At 45.2% G+C, this 16,670-nt stretch overlaps 1 protein-coding gene across 5 annotated transcripts; it reads left to right on the forward strand.

Moving 5' to 3' along the window:
- Positions 1-1,660: 1,660 nt before the first annotated feature.
- On the forward strand, positions 1,661-14,792 carry LOC136661419 (uncharacterized PPE family protein PPE40-like). Of its 5 annotated transcripts, XM_066638666.1 has the most exons (18): positions 1,662-1,846; positions 3,549-3,605; positions 3,731-3,754; positions 3,833-3,889; positions 5,474-5,533; positions 6,204-6,260; positions 6,592-6,615; positions 6,867-6,926; positions 7,978-8,037; positions 8,312-8,371; positions 9,099-9,122; positions 10,451-10,510; positions 10,970-11,026; positions 11,407-11,430; positions 12,049-12,105; positions 12,643-12,688; positions 13,063-13,090; positions 14,608-14,792. In XM_066638666.1, exons 1-17 carry the CDS (start codon positions 1,763-1,765, stop codon positions 13,065-13,067), a joined length of 816 nt encoding a protein of 271 aa, XP_066494763.1. In that variant the 5' UTR covers positions 1,662-1,762; the 3' UTR covers positions 13,068-13,090; positions 14,608-14,792. The 5 variants fall into 5 exon arrangements, with proteins under 5 accessions (XP_066494768.1, XP_066494767.1, XP_066494763.1 ...); XM_066638671.1 differs by lacking the exon at positions 6,867-6,926 and having other exon boundaries at positions 1,661-1,846; XM_066638670.1 differs by lacking the exon at positions 6,592-6,615 and having other exon boundaries at positions 1,661-1,846.
- Positions 14,793-16,670: the final 1,878 nt, after the last annotated feature.

Genomic DNA, 16,670 nt, shown 5'->3' on the forward strand with positions numbered 1-16,670 from the left:
AAAGAACACTGTAGATATGGCATCCTTGTTGCTGGGGGGGGGGGGCGATCCACATCAGAACAGCAGCAGAGACAAATTGCAAGCATGCCCACAGCAAAACACAGGAGACAAAGTCTTTGCATTAAGTCAAGATGGTGTAATGGTTCTGGTTTTGGACTTGGAAGAATTCATGTTCGAATCCCCCTCAGTCACAAAGTTTCTTGGGTGACCGTGAACCAGTCTCTCTAGGTTTCACCTACCTCACAGGATTGTTGTGAGGACTAAAGGGGGACAAGAATCACATATATCACCCTGAGCTCCTTGGAGAAAATGCGGTATTAAAATGTGAAAAATAAATAAATAGAACAGAATAGAGCCACGATTTATTAAAATTACATAGAGCCAATTTCAAAACATATCATGCCACAGGTCCTAACTCCTTACAGTCATCATTCCCCTTTAGTGCAGGCTGCTAACTTGCAGAAGTCAGTCAGCCCTACGGCTGTGCAGTTCCAAGCTGAGCTCAGTAAACCTGAAAGTTCAGACCCATGAAGTCATCACCAGTGTCCAGGGATGCCATTTTTGACAGTCAGGTCAGGAGAAGAGCTTCACCCATTTTTCAAATTGAGTTTTTTACAATGGTATTCTATGAGACAAACTCATAGAACCTTCCATTTTCCCAGCTGTTTCCCTTCATAGGGCAAGCATCACCCTGGCTGCACAGCTGTTGCACTTTCTAAGCTCTTTCATGCAGCTGCAAAGCAAGACTCAGGCCGGTTCTCAGGATGTTATCCATTTCTTGCCATCTGATTCCTCCACACACCTCCACATTCCTGCATCTCTAGCCACTGGTTCCTGTTCATCCATCCAAGGCAGGACTTGAGCTGATCCTGCTTCACCTTTCAGGCAAGGTGACAGCTCAACCTCCAGACCACACCTCCTGCCCTATACAGCAGCTCCTAACTATCTTCCCCCCCCCATTTGAGTGATGTATGGCCGTCCATCGGGGTCTTCACCTGGCATGCATCAAAAGCAGAAATGCAACTACAGGACTCAGACAGAGGAAGAAGAAAAGGGAAATGAAATAAAAGGTCAGTCACAGGGCATAAGGTTGGCAGGGAAAGGAGTTGTAATGCTTACAAAGAAAGAAGACTGGGAGAAGCAAGGGTTGGTTCCTTCCAGGGTGTCAGGGTATGAAAAACACAACCCAAGGAATTTGGCCTGGATAAGGTAGATCCTCAGCCATGTAAAATGCTGGATCACCTAAGCATCAGGTGAACAGAGAACACGCTGATTACAACAGATGCTGAGTCAGCATCAGGAGGTGGAGACACTGCCCTTGCTAATTCCCGCACAGTGCTTTAAAAGGCCTGCAAGAGTCTTCATGGGTGGGCAGGCAGGACGAGGGGAACGGCAGGGAAGGCCGGAAGGCTGGTAAAAGCAAGGAAGGTTGATAAGTCGTATGTTTTGGCAAGCTATGCCGTCTTTATGTTGCTTTGTTATACTGCTATTATTTTATGTTACCTTGTAAATATAGACTGCATTACTGAAACACTTCAAGCCTGAAATACTCTTTGTGTGGGCTACGTCTTTGAAGCCACATTCCGCATTCCACATTCCGCTGACGGCAGCAGATAAGATAGCTGCTCCTAACCGGACACAGGGCTGAGTCATTGGGTTTGGTGCCCAGAGGTCAGCACGGCACTGGACATAAATAGAACCCTTTGTTTAGCCATCATTCTCATCCCCAACTCAAGAGAGAAAAGGAGAAAGAAGCCCAAGGATGACGGTCCAGGTTGTGGCTGTTTGCCTCCTCATCTCTCTGCTGTCCCTACCTGATGCCGGAGCTGCACCTGCAGTAACAAAGGTCCTGACATTGTATGGTGGAGGGTGGCCAGGAGTGGGGTCAGTGTGAGTGTTCCAACCTAATTGAAACGGGAATTAAATATCACAGGAATCTGAAATGTATGTGAACTGGAATGAATGTTCAAGTGTCTGAGATCTGGCAACATCTCAAGTTTAAAATGATTTTTTAAACATTCTAATTTGCTTTGTACTACTGAGCTGGATGGGGGATATCTTCAAAATCAATCAATCAAACAAACAATCAATCAAGCTTAAACTATGTTTGGGTTAGGACATTTCCCACCTTTATTCATCCCTCTGTTTCACTTTACTCTGCATTTCACTCATTTTGAATTGAAGTTAATTAGAAGAATTGTTAAAATTTATTCCAAGGGGGAGTACTGCTCTTATTGAAGTTAGAGTCTGGTCCAACAAGAAGCTGACGGAACATACCAAGATCCAGGTCTACAGAGCTTGCGTCCTGAGTACACTTCTGTACTGCAGCGAGTCATGGACTCTTCGCTCACAACAGGAGAGGAAACTGAACACTTTCCACATGCGCTGCCTCCAATGCATCCTCGGCATCACCTGGCAGGACAAAGTTCCAAACAACACAGTCCTGGAACAAGCTGGAATCCCTAGCATGTATGCACTGCTGAAACAGAGACGCCTGCGTTGGCTCGGTCATGTCGTGAGAATGGATGATGGCCGGATTCCAAAGGATCTCCTCTATGGAGAACTCGTGCAAGGAAAGCGCCCTACAGGTAGACCACAGCTGCGATACAAGGACATCTGCAAGAGGGATCTGAAGGCCTTAGGGATGGACCTCAACAGGTGGGAAACCCTGGCCTCTGAGCGGCCCGCTTGGAGGCAGGCTGTGCAGCATGGCCTTTCCCAGTTTGAAGAGACACTTGGCCAACAGCAAAGAAGGAAGGCCCATAGCCAAGGAGACAGACCAGGGACAGACTGCACTTGCTCCCGGTTTGGAAGGGATTGTCACTCCCGAATTGGCCTTTTCAGCCACACTAGACGCTGTTCCAGAACCACCATTCAGAGCGCGATACCATAGTCTTTCGAGACTGAAGGTTGCCAACACACCCAGAGGCAAATATTAAAGAAGCTTGCCAGGATCAAAGCTGGCAATTATACACCTTTTTTGGTCAGTGTCCTTAGCAATCAATGCTTGTCTACCCTGAGATATCTATATCCTTTCTGAGAGTAGAACTAGTTCAAATGGGTACAAAGTGCAAGAGGAGATTCTGCTTGGACATCAGGAAGAGATTATTGATGATCTAGGAGGTTCAGCCGTAGAACAGATTGCCAAGGGTGGTGGTGAATTTTCTCTCACTGGAGATCATCAAGCAGAGCCTCGACTGGTACCTGCTGGAAGTGCTCTAGGAGGAACTCTTACTATGGGCAGGGGGTTGGACTAGATGACCTCATGTGTTCCTTCCAACTCTATGATTCTATGAGATTGGTTATCATTATTGGAAACCAATATTCTATGATATCGGTTCCCCTTTCTAAGTTATTCTCAGATGTACAATACAGACCCGGATCCAGTCACCTTGGGCATTTGTTTTGGCATGGGAAAGGAGGGATATAAATCTTTTAAATAAATACATAGTACAGTTCACCTCCCTGTTGCAGCTCCCCTCCTGTGACACGTCAGCTATTTTTGCCAAAAAACCCACTGAAATTCTGTTCTTTCTTCTCCTTTCTAGAGAGTAGGCAGTATCACTGCCCGTGCTATAGGACCTAACAGCTTCCAGAACAATGGAGTAAGTTTTGAGATGGAATACTTAAAAACTGGACTTAGAGAAGAGAGGCAAATATTAATAGCATGTATAATAATTACTTAATATTTAATAGGAATATTCTTAGCCTCTGCTTTTTTTCCCCCCAGAAAACTAGTGCAACTGGTAGAAGAGTACGTATCAGGATGAAAAGCTTTTCGGGAGGTTTCCCAGGCACCCACCTGAATGATGGTCTTTTGGCTCTTTTCCAGAATGTCGGCAGCTTTAACGGCAACATTGGGGGAGCCGGAAGCTTCAACAACAATGGGGTAAGAGTCCAGAAACTCTGGAGATGGATACTGAGCAGAACATTTTCCCCAAGAAATGAGATCTCCCTTTAACATCATAGCCAACCTTTCAGCACACCTTTCAGCGCATCCTCCTGGAGATTTTTTCATAGAAACTCTGTTTTAAAGTAGAGGAAAGAATTTTTCCTCCACTTTAAGTCACAGTTCATGTAGCGCATGACATTGGCTTTGGGGAATATGTCGGCAATTTGAAATGAAGGGAGCTCTGTTCTGGGAGACAAACTTCATGCACTGAGGTACCAAAAGAGTGTATGTGGAGTCATTTAAAAGAGCAGAGAACCCTCTTTTATGTTAGTCCCAAACTAGTGGTAGTAGGTGTTATACCACATCTTCATCAGCCTGGAGCTTGCTCTTCCAAAGTTTCATCAAATACACTCAAAAATAGTCCTAGATGTTCCCCAAAAAACAAAGCTAACTTCTTAGATCCTATTTCCAAGGCAGCCCAAAGCTGGGTGACCAGATATCATAACGGCAAGAGAGGACATGGCACCCCAAAATGTAGGACATCCAAGAAAAATGTAGGACATGACAAAATAAAAGCTAAAAACACTCCTATATGGATTGCATGTGGTTAATTTAAACACCATATTTCTTATTATTAAATTTTAAAACTATACTGCATATGATTTATTACATATAATTTATTAATTACAAGAAGGCTATGCGTTGCCTGCACACAGGGAAAAGGAGGGCATTTAAGTTCTTTTCCAGGACACATGGCTAAAAAAGAGGACATGACCTGGAAAAAGAGGACATCTGGCTACCCTGGCCCAAAGTCAAAAATCACAATCCACCTTCTCCTCTTCCTTGTAATGATGTGAGGTGGGCATGAGGTTCCCAGGGCAAGGCCAGTAGAAGCACATGCAGAATCAAAACTATATTTTGTACAAATCTGTATTTGGGCATCAGTGTATATCAGGGGTGCTCAATAGGTGGATTGCGATCTACCGGTAGATCGCGAGGCAAAATGAGTAGATCGCGGAGTGCCGACCCCCCCCTTCAGGTGCCGCTGGGAGGAAATGCCGGGAGTAAGGCCCATTGTACTCAATGGGGCTTACTCCCAGGTAAGTGTGGCTAGGATTGCAGCCTCACAGCCTAATCCTAGGCATGTCTACTCAGGAGTAAGTCCTGTTATACTCAGTGGGGCTCAAGGTACACCAACATACATTGTAAACATAAATGTTATATGTTATGATGGCGCGAACATTGTAAAAAAAAACTCTGGTAGGTCTCCGGGCCTTGCTGGGTTTCAGAGTAGCTCTCGAGCCAAAAAAGTGTGAGCACCCCTGGTGTATATGATATTTAGCTCTTTGAACTTGAGATTTTTTCACCTTTGCATTCAACAATTCAGTTTTGGTGGGATTTATGTTTGGAAATATTAAATGTGAAGTCACTGATCATAGAACTTGATCCAGCTACTTCCTAGGATGGTCACATCTTTTGACGCATACTGAGCACCGGAGAGATAAAGTTTGGGGAGTTTTTGGTTTTTTTTCTTTAATCCCTGTCGTCTGCCCAAATGATGCTCCTTCTGTTTCATTCCAGAATATAGGCAGTTTTAACAACAACAGTGGAAGACCAGGTCGATTCAACAAGAACTATGGCGTAAGTGCTCAGAATTCAGCTCTGTTTTGAGATGGACTATTTGGGGAGTGCAGACTGCACTTGCACTTGCTCCCAGTGTGGAAGGGTTTGTCACTCCCGAATTGGCCTTTTCAGCCACACTAGACGCTGTTCCAGAACCACCTTTCAGAGCGCGATACCACAGTCTTTCGAGACTGAAGGTTGCCAACAGCATTTGGGGAGTGCTGAATAGGTTTTCTAGATCCTATTGGAACTTCTTACCAAGTACTCCCATCTTCAACTAACTTTTGGACTTCAGGCTTAGCATTGCTTCAAGTTCTAAACAACAGATTGAACTGTATAAACAACACTTCTCATTTTCTTTCCCAACCAATTGGGCTGAATTGATCCAAGGGACGTATATTTTGATTTGAGTATTCTGATTTGATTTTAATGAATACAAAAGCAATATTTTGCATGCTCAGTGATAGAAAGAAGGCTAACTTCAGGTTGTAGCAATGAGGCTGGGATGACATGGGGCAGATACAACAGGCCTCCCAAGAATTATTATTGCAAGAGAATGCAAGTAACCCAACCCCCAGAATTCAGCTCCATGCCAAGATTTGTGTGATAACTTCTATTATAAGAGTAGTATCTTAAATTGCTGTTTACTCCTATTCTCCCACTTAGTGATCTTTCTGTTCCTTTCCAGAATATAGCCAGCTTCAATGGCAACACTGTAGGGGCCAACAGCTTCAGCAACAATGGAGTAAGTACCGGGGGAATTCCTCTATGTTAGATGAGCCATCAGCTGACCAGTTTTGCTCTTTACTCAGAACAAAGCTTCTTTCTCATTAGCGTTCATTGTGATGCAATCATCTTTCTTGTGAGGGTAGAGCCATCTCAGACTCTCATTGAGGGTAGTTTTAGTGGCAACAGCAGGGCATCCTATGAATGAGATCTAAAGGAAGCTCTGCTGGGTGATGGGGGGGGGGAGAATATCCCACTGGTGTCTGTTGCATTTCTTAATCATGGAGGTTTTGCTGAGAAAAAGTTGGTTATTTGTGGAACTCATTCATTCCATTTTTTTTTCTTTGTAGTACCCCTATTATAATTCCGGAGGAGTAAGTATCAGCAGATACACATGATGCATCTAGACCAGGGTCGCTCTCTGATTTTTCACACACTACTTACTTTGTAGCACAAAGACTGCAATCCTAAACATACCTAGAGTAGATCCCATTGAAATCAAATATAGTTCTGAGTGGTCATACCTAGGACTGCACTGATAATTTCAGCAGTTAATTATTCCAGCTCCATCTAAATTAAGCATTTTTTTTTATTTTTTATTTTTGGTATCCTGCTTCTTTTCCAGAATGTAGGCAGTTTTAATGGCAACAGAGGAGGAGCTGGAAGCTTCAGCTATAACCATGGAGTAAGTGCCCAGAATTCTTCTTCATTTTAAGACAAATTCTTAGCCCAGTGGTTCCCAAACTCAGGAGTCAGAGTGCTCTGGCAGCCTCTGCATCTGAATGGTTTGCTGACATTTTAAAGAAACACATTTTTTTGGCTTCTTTTTCTTTGTCTGCGATCCTATACACACATTCTTGGGAGTAAGCCTCGTTGAACATAATGAAATTACTTCTGAGTCAACGTGCATAAGCTTGCATGGTTGGAAAGTTAGGTAGCTTCATCAAAGGGCATGATGCTGAACAAGAAGGCAAGTCTCTGCCCCAAAGAGCATACTATCAAAAACTCAAAATGCTGGTGATTGAGTGCTGGTGATTGAGGAAACAGAAAGAATGTGCATTCATTTGAACTGGCCTTTGTTGCTGTAGGAAATTAGTAGTAAAGAGATATGTCAGAGGTAAGCAGTAGATTTGAAAGATGACACTGAGCCTGTATGATATGTGTATTCAGGGAGGCATCTCAGGTGTAGCAGACACTGAGGGACAAAGATTAGAGTTATCACAGTCTTGTGGAAATGGGCTCCAATATCACCAAACCACTTTGCTCAGATGTTGGTATGGAGAATCGAGAGATTACACTTCTGGTTGCACCCTGCTGCAACTAAAACAATCAGAGTTGTGTTTGATTGCCAAACTGGTGGCACTCTCTTTTTCCCTGCTCCAAGCTCAGAACCTTAGGGAACAATTCTAACTAGGTCTACTCAGAAGTAAGTCCTATTTTGTTCAATAGGGCTTACTCTCAGGAAAGTGTGGTTAGGATTCCAACCTTACTGGGGAAGACCAGGAAGGACAAAACAGGAGAAGTTGCATTTATGGACCATGTCTATTTGCCAGAACTCCATCCTCCTCCTCCACAGAGATCTGATGAATCCCCTTCCATAGTTCTCCCTACATGCACATCCCAGATTGTGATCCAGCTATTTCTGTTGGCATCCTCAGAAACACTCTTGACAAACCCCAAAGAACTGTGTTGGTTTTTCCGGTGGTCATCCACCCAAACAATGTGCTCCTTTCCAGAATATTGGCAGCTTCAATGGCAACAGAGGAAGATCTGGCAGCTTCAGAAACAACCATGGGGTGAGTCCCTAGGCATTCTTCTTGGTTTTGAAAGGGATCCTTAGTTGATTGTACAGTGCATGTTTCACACCCATGAATTTGAGTCAATGCGGGTGCTGACCCATGCCGGAGGGACTCCAGTCCTTCCAGTCATGTCTGAGAGATCCTTTGAGGGCTATCTGCAGAAATTGGTATCTGCAGAGGGTCCTGAAACGGATCCCCCGCAGATATCGAGGGCCCACTGTATTGCTCTCTTCTCTTTAGAAATCTATCTCTGTCTCTCTCCCTTTTCCAGAACAGAAACAGCTTCAATGACCAGCGTGGAGGACCTGGCAGCTTCAGCAATATCAATGGAGTATGTACCCAAAATTCTTCTCTGTTTTGAGATTGGCTGATCAATCTGGCTTTTTTCTTTGGAAGAAAAAAAAAGTGCTCTCCTTAAAACTGCAGCAAACCTTTTCAGCAGATTGAGCTTCCTTCTTATTGGGATTTTCTAGTTGATTTTTGGTTTTGATGTTCAAGGCTATGCAGGTTTTTTGTTTTTTGTTTTCCTTATTGTAGATTTCCAGTCATTCTAGACCTGCAGTAAGACATATTCCTAAATTTGTTTAATGGATATGGAGAGAACAACTTTGCAGTTCAGAAAGAAAGAAAAAAAAAACACAATTAAATGGGGGAGGTATATCCCTGTGATTATAAGTAAGTAGAGGTGCTTGTTTCTGGTAAGATAGCTTTGCAGCCTGGCAGCCCAATCCTATGCATGTCTACTCAGAAGTAAGTCTCATTAAAGTCAATGGGGCTTACTCCCAGGAAAATGTGGATAGGATTGGGTTGTAAGTTACTAAACACAATGGGTTTACTTTGGATTTACATTTATAAATAGGACACAGGAAGTACATAAATAACAGTAGCAGTAACCACGATGATTCAATGACTGTATCTCTGTGATTCCCAGGATCTGGGCAAGATCTCAAATTGCAGGATATAACCAGCCCAGCTGAGGCTGTAATGAAACATAATATAATATTATATAATAATAAAAAGAAAATATTTTGGAAATTTTTCTTTTTCTTTTTGCATAGACTGCCAGTGGTGGTGGTAGAAGTGTAAGTATCAAGCAAACATAACCCATCGATTCTGACACTGTATTGGAATATTAGAAACTTGGGTTTTGAATAACTCTCATCAACCCGAAGAGACTCTTCACGCCAGACAATGCCGTTGTACAAATCGATGGTAAGGCCACACCTGGAGTATTGTGTCCAGTTCTGGTTGCCACATCTCAAAAAAGACATAGTGGAAATGGAAAAGGTGCAAAAGAGAGCGACTAAGATGATTACTGGGCTGGGGCACCTTCCTTATGAGGAAAGGCTACGGCGTTTGGGCCTCTTCAGCCTAGAAGAGAGGCGCCTGAGGGGGGACATGATTGAGACATACAAAATTATGCAGGGGATGCACAGAGAGGATAGAGAGATGCTCTTTACACTCTCACATAACACCAGAACCAGGGGACATCCACTAAAATTGAGTGTTGGGAGAGTTAGGACAGACAAAATAAAATATTTCTTTACTCAGTGTGTGATTGGTCTGTGGAACTCTTTGCCACAGGATGTGGTGATGGCACCTGGCTGGGTGCCTTTAAAAGGGGATTGGACAAGTTTCTGGTGGAAAAATCCATTACGGGTTACAAGCCATGATGTGTATGCGCAACCTCCTGGTTTTAGAAATGGGCTATGTCAGAATGCCAGATGCAAGGGAGGGCACCAGGATCAGGTCTCTTGTTATCTGGTGTGCTCCCTGGGGCATTTGGTGGGCCGCTGTGAGATACAGGAAGCTGGACTAGATGGGCCTATGGCCTGATCCAGTGGGGCTGTTCTTAAGTTCTTATGTTCAGACCTACCCAATAGGAATGGAAAGGAACTTGCATCGGGCATCTGTTTGGAGATAGAAAGGCAGTTTGGAAATCCTGAAATAATCAAGTCTTGACCATGAGCTTTTAAAGACACAGGGCACAATCCTAACCTACTTTCCTGCACCAACCTAAGGGTAATGCAGCTCTGAGGTAAGGGAACAAACATTCCCTTACTTTGAGGAGTCCTCCATGAGCACCACCCAACTGCAGGATACAGCACATGTCCCACTGGCACAGTTATGCTGGTATTGGAAAATTGGTTAGGATTTGGGCCACAGTAGCTCTGTCCAAATGAAAGACCTTGCTGGGATCCTGTGCCCTAGTTTTCCACTTGTTTTCCTCTCTTCAACTGAGAGTTCATCTTTTGACTAACTTTTCTATGTTGGTTTCCCAGTTCAAGTGCACCCCAGACCTTGGTCCAACTAACTTCTGCTCACATCCTCAACACAGACTAAATTTTCAGATGAGTTGCTTTTGATTTCAGCCATCCACCTCACTGAGTCTCTTGCTGCTCTTTTCCAGAATGTTGGCAGTTTTCATGGCAGTACTGTCAGAGACGGCAGCTTCTTCAACAATAAGGGAGTAAGTTCCTAGAACTTCTCTGGGTTTTGCATAGGGAGTTTAAAAAGTTGCTTTTCCCAGTCCCCCACTGAAACAGGGGTGTCAAACATAAGACCCTTGGGCCAGATGTGGCCCACAGAAGCTCTTTATCTGGCCCACGTGATGTTTGGGTTCTCCCAGCACCATCACCAACTGCTGAGCTGCAAAGTGATGCCTTAGCAGAAGCAGCGCTGATAAAAGGTGGCCCTTGTGATAATTGGGCTCTCCCATATCTTGAAAATATGATCTTGAAAAGATCTGCGATCAAGATCTCATTATCATTGGGGCATGAGGAAAAAGAGAAAAAAGCGCTAATCTCTGATCATCAACAATGACCACTTCTGGCCCCTCACCAGGTGCCATGAATACTATTTGGCCTTCCTCTATGAAACAAGTTTGACACCCCTGCCATAAAGCATTGCTCTCTTTGTTCCTTTTCAGAATATAGGTAGCTTCAATGGTAATCGAGGAGGAGCTGGGAGCTTCAACAACAATGGAGTAAGTACCCAGAGTCCCTTTGCAGTTTGAGATACAGCATTTGGTGATCAATCTTTCCTTGTTCTCAGTTGAAAAAAAAAACAGACTCTTCTTGAAACTGTATCAAAACTGTCAGTGGACTGTGATCCCTTCTTGCTGAGACTTGTCAGGGTATAGCCATCCTTTCTGTCCCCTTGAAGAAGAAGGAGACCCTCATTAATTATAGTCCTGCCTTAGTGCTTAGCATGCTATCCCTTCTTCAGGAATGGGAGGGGTGGAGAGAGTAGAGCTCTGTTGAGGAGGGGAAAACATCTCCCTTCCCATGATTTTCTTTATCAGGGTGGTCTTGGGAAGGGGGTTTGTCCTTTGGAGGATGACCTTTTCCTCCTTTTTTATTGCAGTATCACTATAACCGTTCAGGAGGCGTAAGTATCAGCAACCCCACCACTGACGTCCTTGAACGCTTGCACTAGACATATCACTGCTACGTCATTGGCACACTCGAAATGCCATGTAGAGGGTTCAAGGGAATGTGAGTATCTGTAGAAGAGAGACTGCCTTGAGACATTCTATTTGAGTGGGGTACTGTAGCTCAGAGATCAAGCATCCACACGCAGTAAGTGCCAGGACCAATTCATGGTGTCTCCAGGTAGGACAGAGATAAATCCCTTCCTGGTACCTTAGAGAACCCTTGCCAGTCTTTGACAGGGTCCTAGAGCTATGGTCCAACTCAATAGTCCACTGGGTTCCAAAACTGGTCACGAAATGTCAAACAGATTACGATTCTTATTAGTGCCATTTAGTACCAAGTTACTTATTTAGGACACTGGAACCATGATCTTGGGACTAAGTCCGTCCGTCCGTCCGTCCGTCCGTCCACCCACCCACCCAGCCGTACATCATAAGCATAAAAACGCTATGGGTAGGTGAGGCCAACGACCGGCCCAAGTGGGTTTCCGAACCTGGATCCTCCAGGTCTAAGTTCGACTCCCCAACCATGACACCAACACCGTCCTTTAAATGAGGCCCTTTTTGTTTTTCAGAATATCGGCAGCTTCAATGGCAACCAGGGAGGAGCTGGAAGCTTCAACAACAATGGAGTAAGCCCCCAGAATTCCTCTTCCTTTTGCAGTGAACCACTTGATCTTCAATATTGCTATATTGCTGCAATATTGCTATCTCTTTGGCATACAACAATGTGCCTCTTTAAATTGGTAGCATGTTTTTCAGCATATTGTACTTCCCTCATGCTAATGACTTTTCTGATGATTTTTTGTTTTTGAAGCTAAAGGATGAATTTGCTGTAGGTCTCCATTCACGCCCATTCTCTTGTAGTACCTTATCTCAGTTTGGTACAGCGCATAGGGAGAGAATCACTGAGCATTGCAGTCTGTCCTGACAGGAACTGACCTGGTTTTCAAGCCTAGCAGTGTCTATCTGGGTTCCTGGAGTGCTGCTCCATTTGTATATTTGTAGATAAATATTACAAAAGTATATCTATTTCTACAGGGGTGAAAATATCCAGGGGTGTCTCCAAGAAAACTGATCCTTTATACTTTTGTCCCTGAAAACTCTTGCTTCTCAGTGACCCACAAATTCCTAATATATCCTCTCTGGTTTTTTGTTTGTATTCCTAGAATGGTGGCAGAGCTACTTGGCTACAATGGCTTCGATGCCAAAGGGGTAAGTATCAGATATCTGCAAATTGTGTCATCTTGTTTATTGACCAACTCAGTGGATCTGTCAATAGATTATGGAGCACACTTTCTGATTTAAGTATCTGAAAGCCCTCTGAGAAACACTCTAAAACTATTTCTTGGATCTGAAAGCTACGGGACAGCTTTGGGGACAAGAAGACCTCTTCCCTCACCCCTCAAGCTCATTGACCACAGAGAGTGGGTAGATATCATTATAGGATTGTCTCAAGGACTTCTGAATGCATACTTGGCCATTTCTCCCATAAGTCTGCAATGCAGCTTAGAAATGACAGATATAGGTCCACACACAGCCATATCGGTGCAGAAACGATACAGTTCCTTTTTGTTGTTGCCTTACAGAGTAAGTTACGATGGTCCCAATGTCTACGTGAGTATTATTCAATCCCCAGTCAGTCACGAAACTCACCAGCCACTTTATCTCAGCCTATCTTACTTTGCAGGGCCATTGTAAGGAGAATGAAGGAGCCATGTCCACTGTCTTGAGCTTCTTAGAAGGAAGGGTGGGATAAAAATGCTGGGAAATAAACCAAATTTATTCTCTGGACTTCTCAGTTGGTGAGATAGATCAGTGGTATGGCCAGAGCTAGCTCCAGAGGGCCTTTGACAGACTGCCCTCCTCCGATAGGGTTAACCCCAAGAGGGTGACTCTCCAATCACCACCAGCCCCCACAAGTCTCTTGGCACAGAGGTCTTTTTAAGGAGCATTAGACCTGTCCTGGGCATCTTGGGGTCCTGGGCATGTATCCAAAGATGCCTGTAGCTAGCCCTACTGCTTCTGCGTAGACGGAGATACGGAATCAGACCACTGGTCTATCTAAGTCAGTATTTTATACAGAACGATGGTGGCTCTCCAGGGTTTTAGCCCCCCGCCCCAGGTAGGAGGTGTACTCTGCTGTACCTAGAGATAGTGGGATTGACCCTGAACCTTCTAAAAATCAAAAGTTCTACCTCTTGCCTTTTTTTGGTAGTAGTGTCAGGGAGCGACCTCCCCCAGGGCCCCTGACTTACCTCTAGAGGGGAGCAGCCCCCAGTCACAGATCCCCCTTTCCTCCTGGGATGAGTGGGGATCCTGTCCCACCCTCTGCAGCACTGGTTCCACCACCCAGGAAGAGGTAGGATCGGGCAAGCCTGTGCCTGGCTTGCCTGGCAGATGGGACACGGGAGACCCTCTGCTCGGGCCAGCGGGCAGGCGGGCCACCACCCCTCCCAAACCAACCACGGCGGAGGCACGTCCCCACAGTGACAACCAGGTGGCCGGCGGCGGAGGACAGCCTGCCGGACTGCCTGGCGAACCCATGTTTCCCCGCCTGATGACATCAGTGGGCGACATCAGCCAGCCCCAGATACCCAAAGGGGTGGGAAAAGGGGGGCCTGGCAGGGGGTGCAAGCCACCGACGGAGGAGGGTCTTTCAGGGGGATTGATCATCTCAGGGGCACCAGGAAACCCCTTTCCAGAACCCAAGCCTGGGGCCTGACACTGGCCCTTTTAGACCTGCCAAGCTAGGAGGAGGCGGGGTTAGGAGGAGGAGCCCTGGGTCAGCCTGTGATGACAGTCAGTCTGGAGAGAGCAGGCTGAAGGGAGGTAGGAGGCTGGAGCTGCAGCCTTCCTACTAGTGACCCAAGAAGCCTGCCTCAAACCTGAGCGGGGGACCAGGGTGCTGTCAACCCCCCCCATGGCAGTCTGAGGCCAGCCCGACCAAGACTGCTGGACACCTTAGAGAGAGACTGGCAGCTGGGCCTTCTGGCCCAGGGATCCTTGAGGGACGCCCTATGCCCTCACCCCACCGGGCACCAGGATCCCCACACGTAGTCACTCTTAGAATAACTCTAAGGTCTTTCCCCTGTGTTTGAATTCTTACTGATGTTCCTATTCTTCTTTTACAGTATTAGACAGTCAGAAAGCCATCACAGTAGCTGCCCAGGTGCCCTCTACCCTGCCGTTCAATGCCTTTCCATAATTCATTTGCCTCTTGAATGATTCCAGTTTTGATTAACCTTTCAGTGCTGCAAATCTCTATAAAGATGGATACTTGATACTTCGTTGCAAATATACAGACTTGACTTATCAACACGGTTGTTGTCTTTGTTGTGTCGTCCTGTACTAACTAGGTGGAGACGTTAGACATTTTGCAAGACCTTTCGGAATGGTGCCACCCCATTTGTATCTCTAAGCAATTTAAACAGCCTGCACGCTGGCCAAGAGTTGCAAGTAAGGCAAACGTCCACCTCCCAGCTGAGAACTCTCTTGTCCCATCAGTCCTCCATTAATAGCCAATCATAATCAAACATAAAGTTGGGTACAAGGACATGTGTCAATTTCAACAGATCCTGCAATGAATCAAGCTGAGTTTTTCACATTCTCACCATCAGAGGGCAGCAAAATAGTTCCATTGAACAAGGAAATTTGAGCTACTACATTCAGTGGGAGATAAGCAGGACAGGACAAAAGTGCCTTAAATAGTTGCATCAAAGAGATCCTTTCAGTGCACTATTTTTGTCATCACTCAAATGGAAGAGCTGTACTTCCTAAAGTTCTCTGAAGCCTTGCCCCAGAAGGCAGTCCAACACCTAGCAAAGAGATGCTGACCACAGTTGTGGTCTGTGCCCTAGTAATCTCCAGGTTAGGCTACTGCCATATCGTGTACAAGGGGCTGCCTTTGAAGACTACTCAGAAATTTCAGTGGGTGCAAGGGACAGTGGCTACATTAATTTTCTTTGAGGGGGGCAATTTGCTTTGGTGGTGGGGGTATGGCCTCTGAAGCTCTTGAAGCCCCAAAGAAATTGCAGAAGCCATGTTGGTATTCCCAAGATGTCTTATTCCAAGGGGAAATTAAAAAGAAATTTTAAATTCCTCCCCTCAAATGGCTATACCCATTGGAGAATAATGTTAGCAAGGAAATTAAAAAATATATATATTTGAAAGGCAGAATCAAAACAGCATTGCACATTGCGTAGGTGATGAGGGGACAAAGGAACACAGCAGGTGGAAGTGTCTCCAACTTTTAGACCCCATCCAAAACTTGTTGTCCCATGCAGGGTTTTCCTTGAAATTTGGTTACTGCCCTCCCCAACAAGCAAAAATGCAGGCAAAATAAATTTCAGATCATCCCTACAAAAATCTCACTACACATTTCAGGCTGTACATTCACAGCCCAATGCTAGGTATGTCTACTCAGAACGAAGTCCCATTGAGTTCAATGGGTTTGCTCCCAGGAAAGCATGCATAGGATTGGAACCTCTGTTCAAGGGGGCCTTGGCCTCATTGCTGCCCTGATGGGACGAAGAGGACATGACTCAACACACTCCCATCACGGTGCAATGAAAGGCAAGCAACATTTATATGTGACAGATTTTTAGTCACTCGTAACTTTCTTATTGAGGAGTTTTTGATAAGCCTTCAAGGAAGCCCAAAGCTTTCTGTCATGCAGTCCTGGTCAGCTGGCACATGCCATTCCCAGCACAGGGGCAATCTGGGGGGTTATTGGTGGCCTCAGATGATGAAGACAAGCGATCCACAAACTACCTGTCTGCTTGGGCCATGTGGTCTTCAGCTATGACATTGTTGTCAAAGTTTCTCCAGGACTTCTCTTTCCTGTTGAACTTTATGCTGAGGCTTTCAGTAAAGGAAGTACAGTAGATGGGGGGGAGAGGAAAGGAGCTAGAGGAGCTTATTCATCACATAAATCTATTTTTTTCATTCTTTCACACTTGTATAACGCCCTTCCTGCAAGGTGCCATACATTGTACCTCTCCTGCTTTTGTCCTCACAACAACTCTGTGGAGTACGTGAGGCTGAGAGAGACTGTGACTGGCCCAAGGGCATCCAGGAAGCTTCATGGATGAGTGGGGATCTGAACCTCCACCTTCCAGGTCTAAGTCCAGCTCCCAAACCACTGCACCATCCTGGCTCTCAAGGAACAGCTTATGAAAAGGAAAAGGCTGTAAGT

Source organism: Tiliqua scincoides, chromosome 10 (genome assembly GCF_035046505.1).
Source record: "Tiliqua scincoides isolate rTilSci1 chromosome 10, rTilSci1.hap2, whole genome shotgun sequence".
NCBI classification, from domain to species: domain Eukaryota; kingdom Metazoa; phylum Chordata; class Lepidosauria; order Squamata; family Scincidae; genus Tiliqua; species Tiliqua scincoides.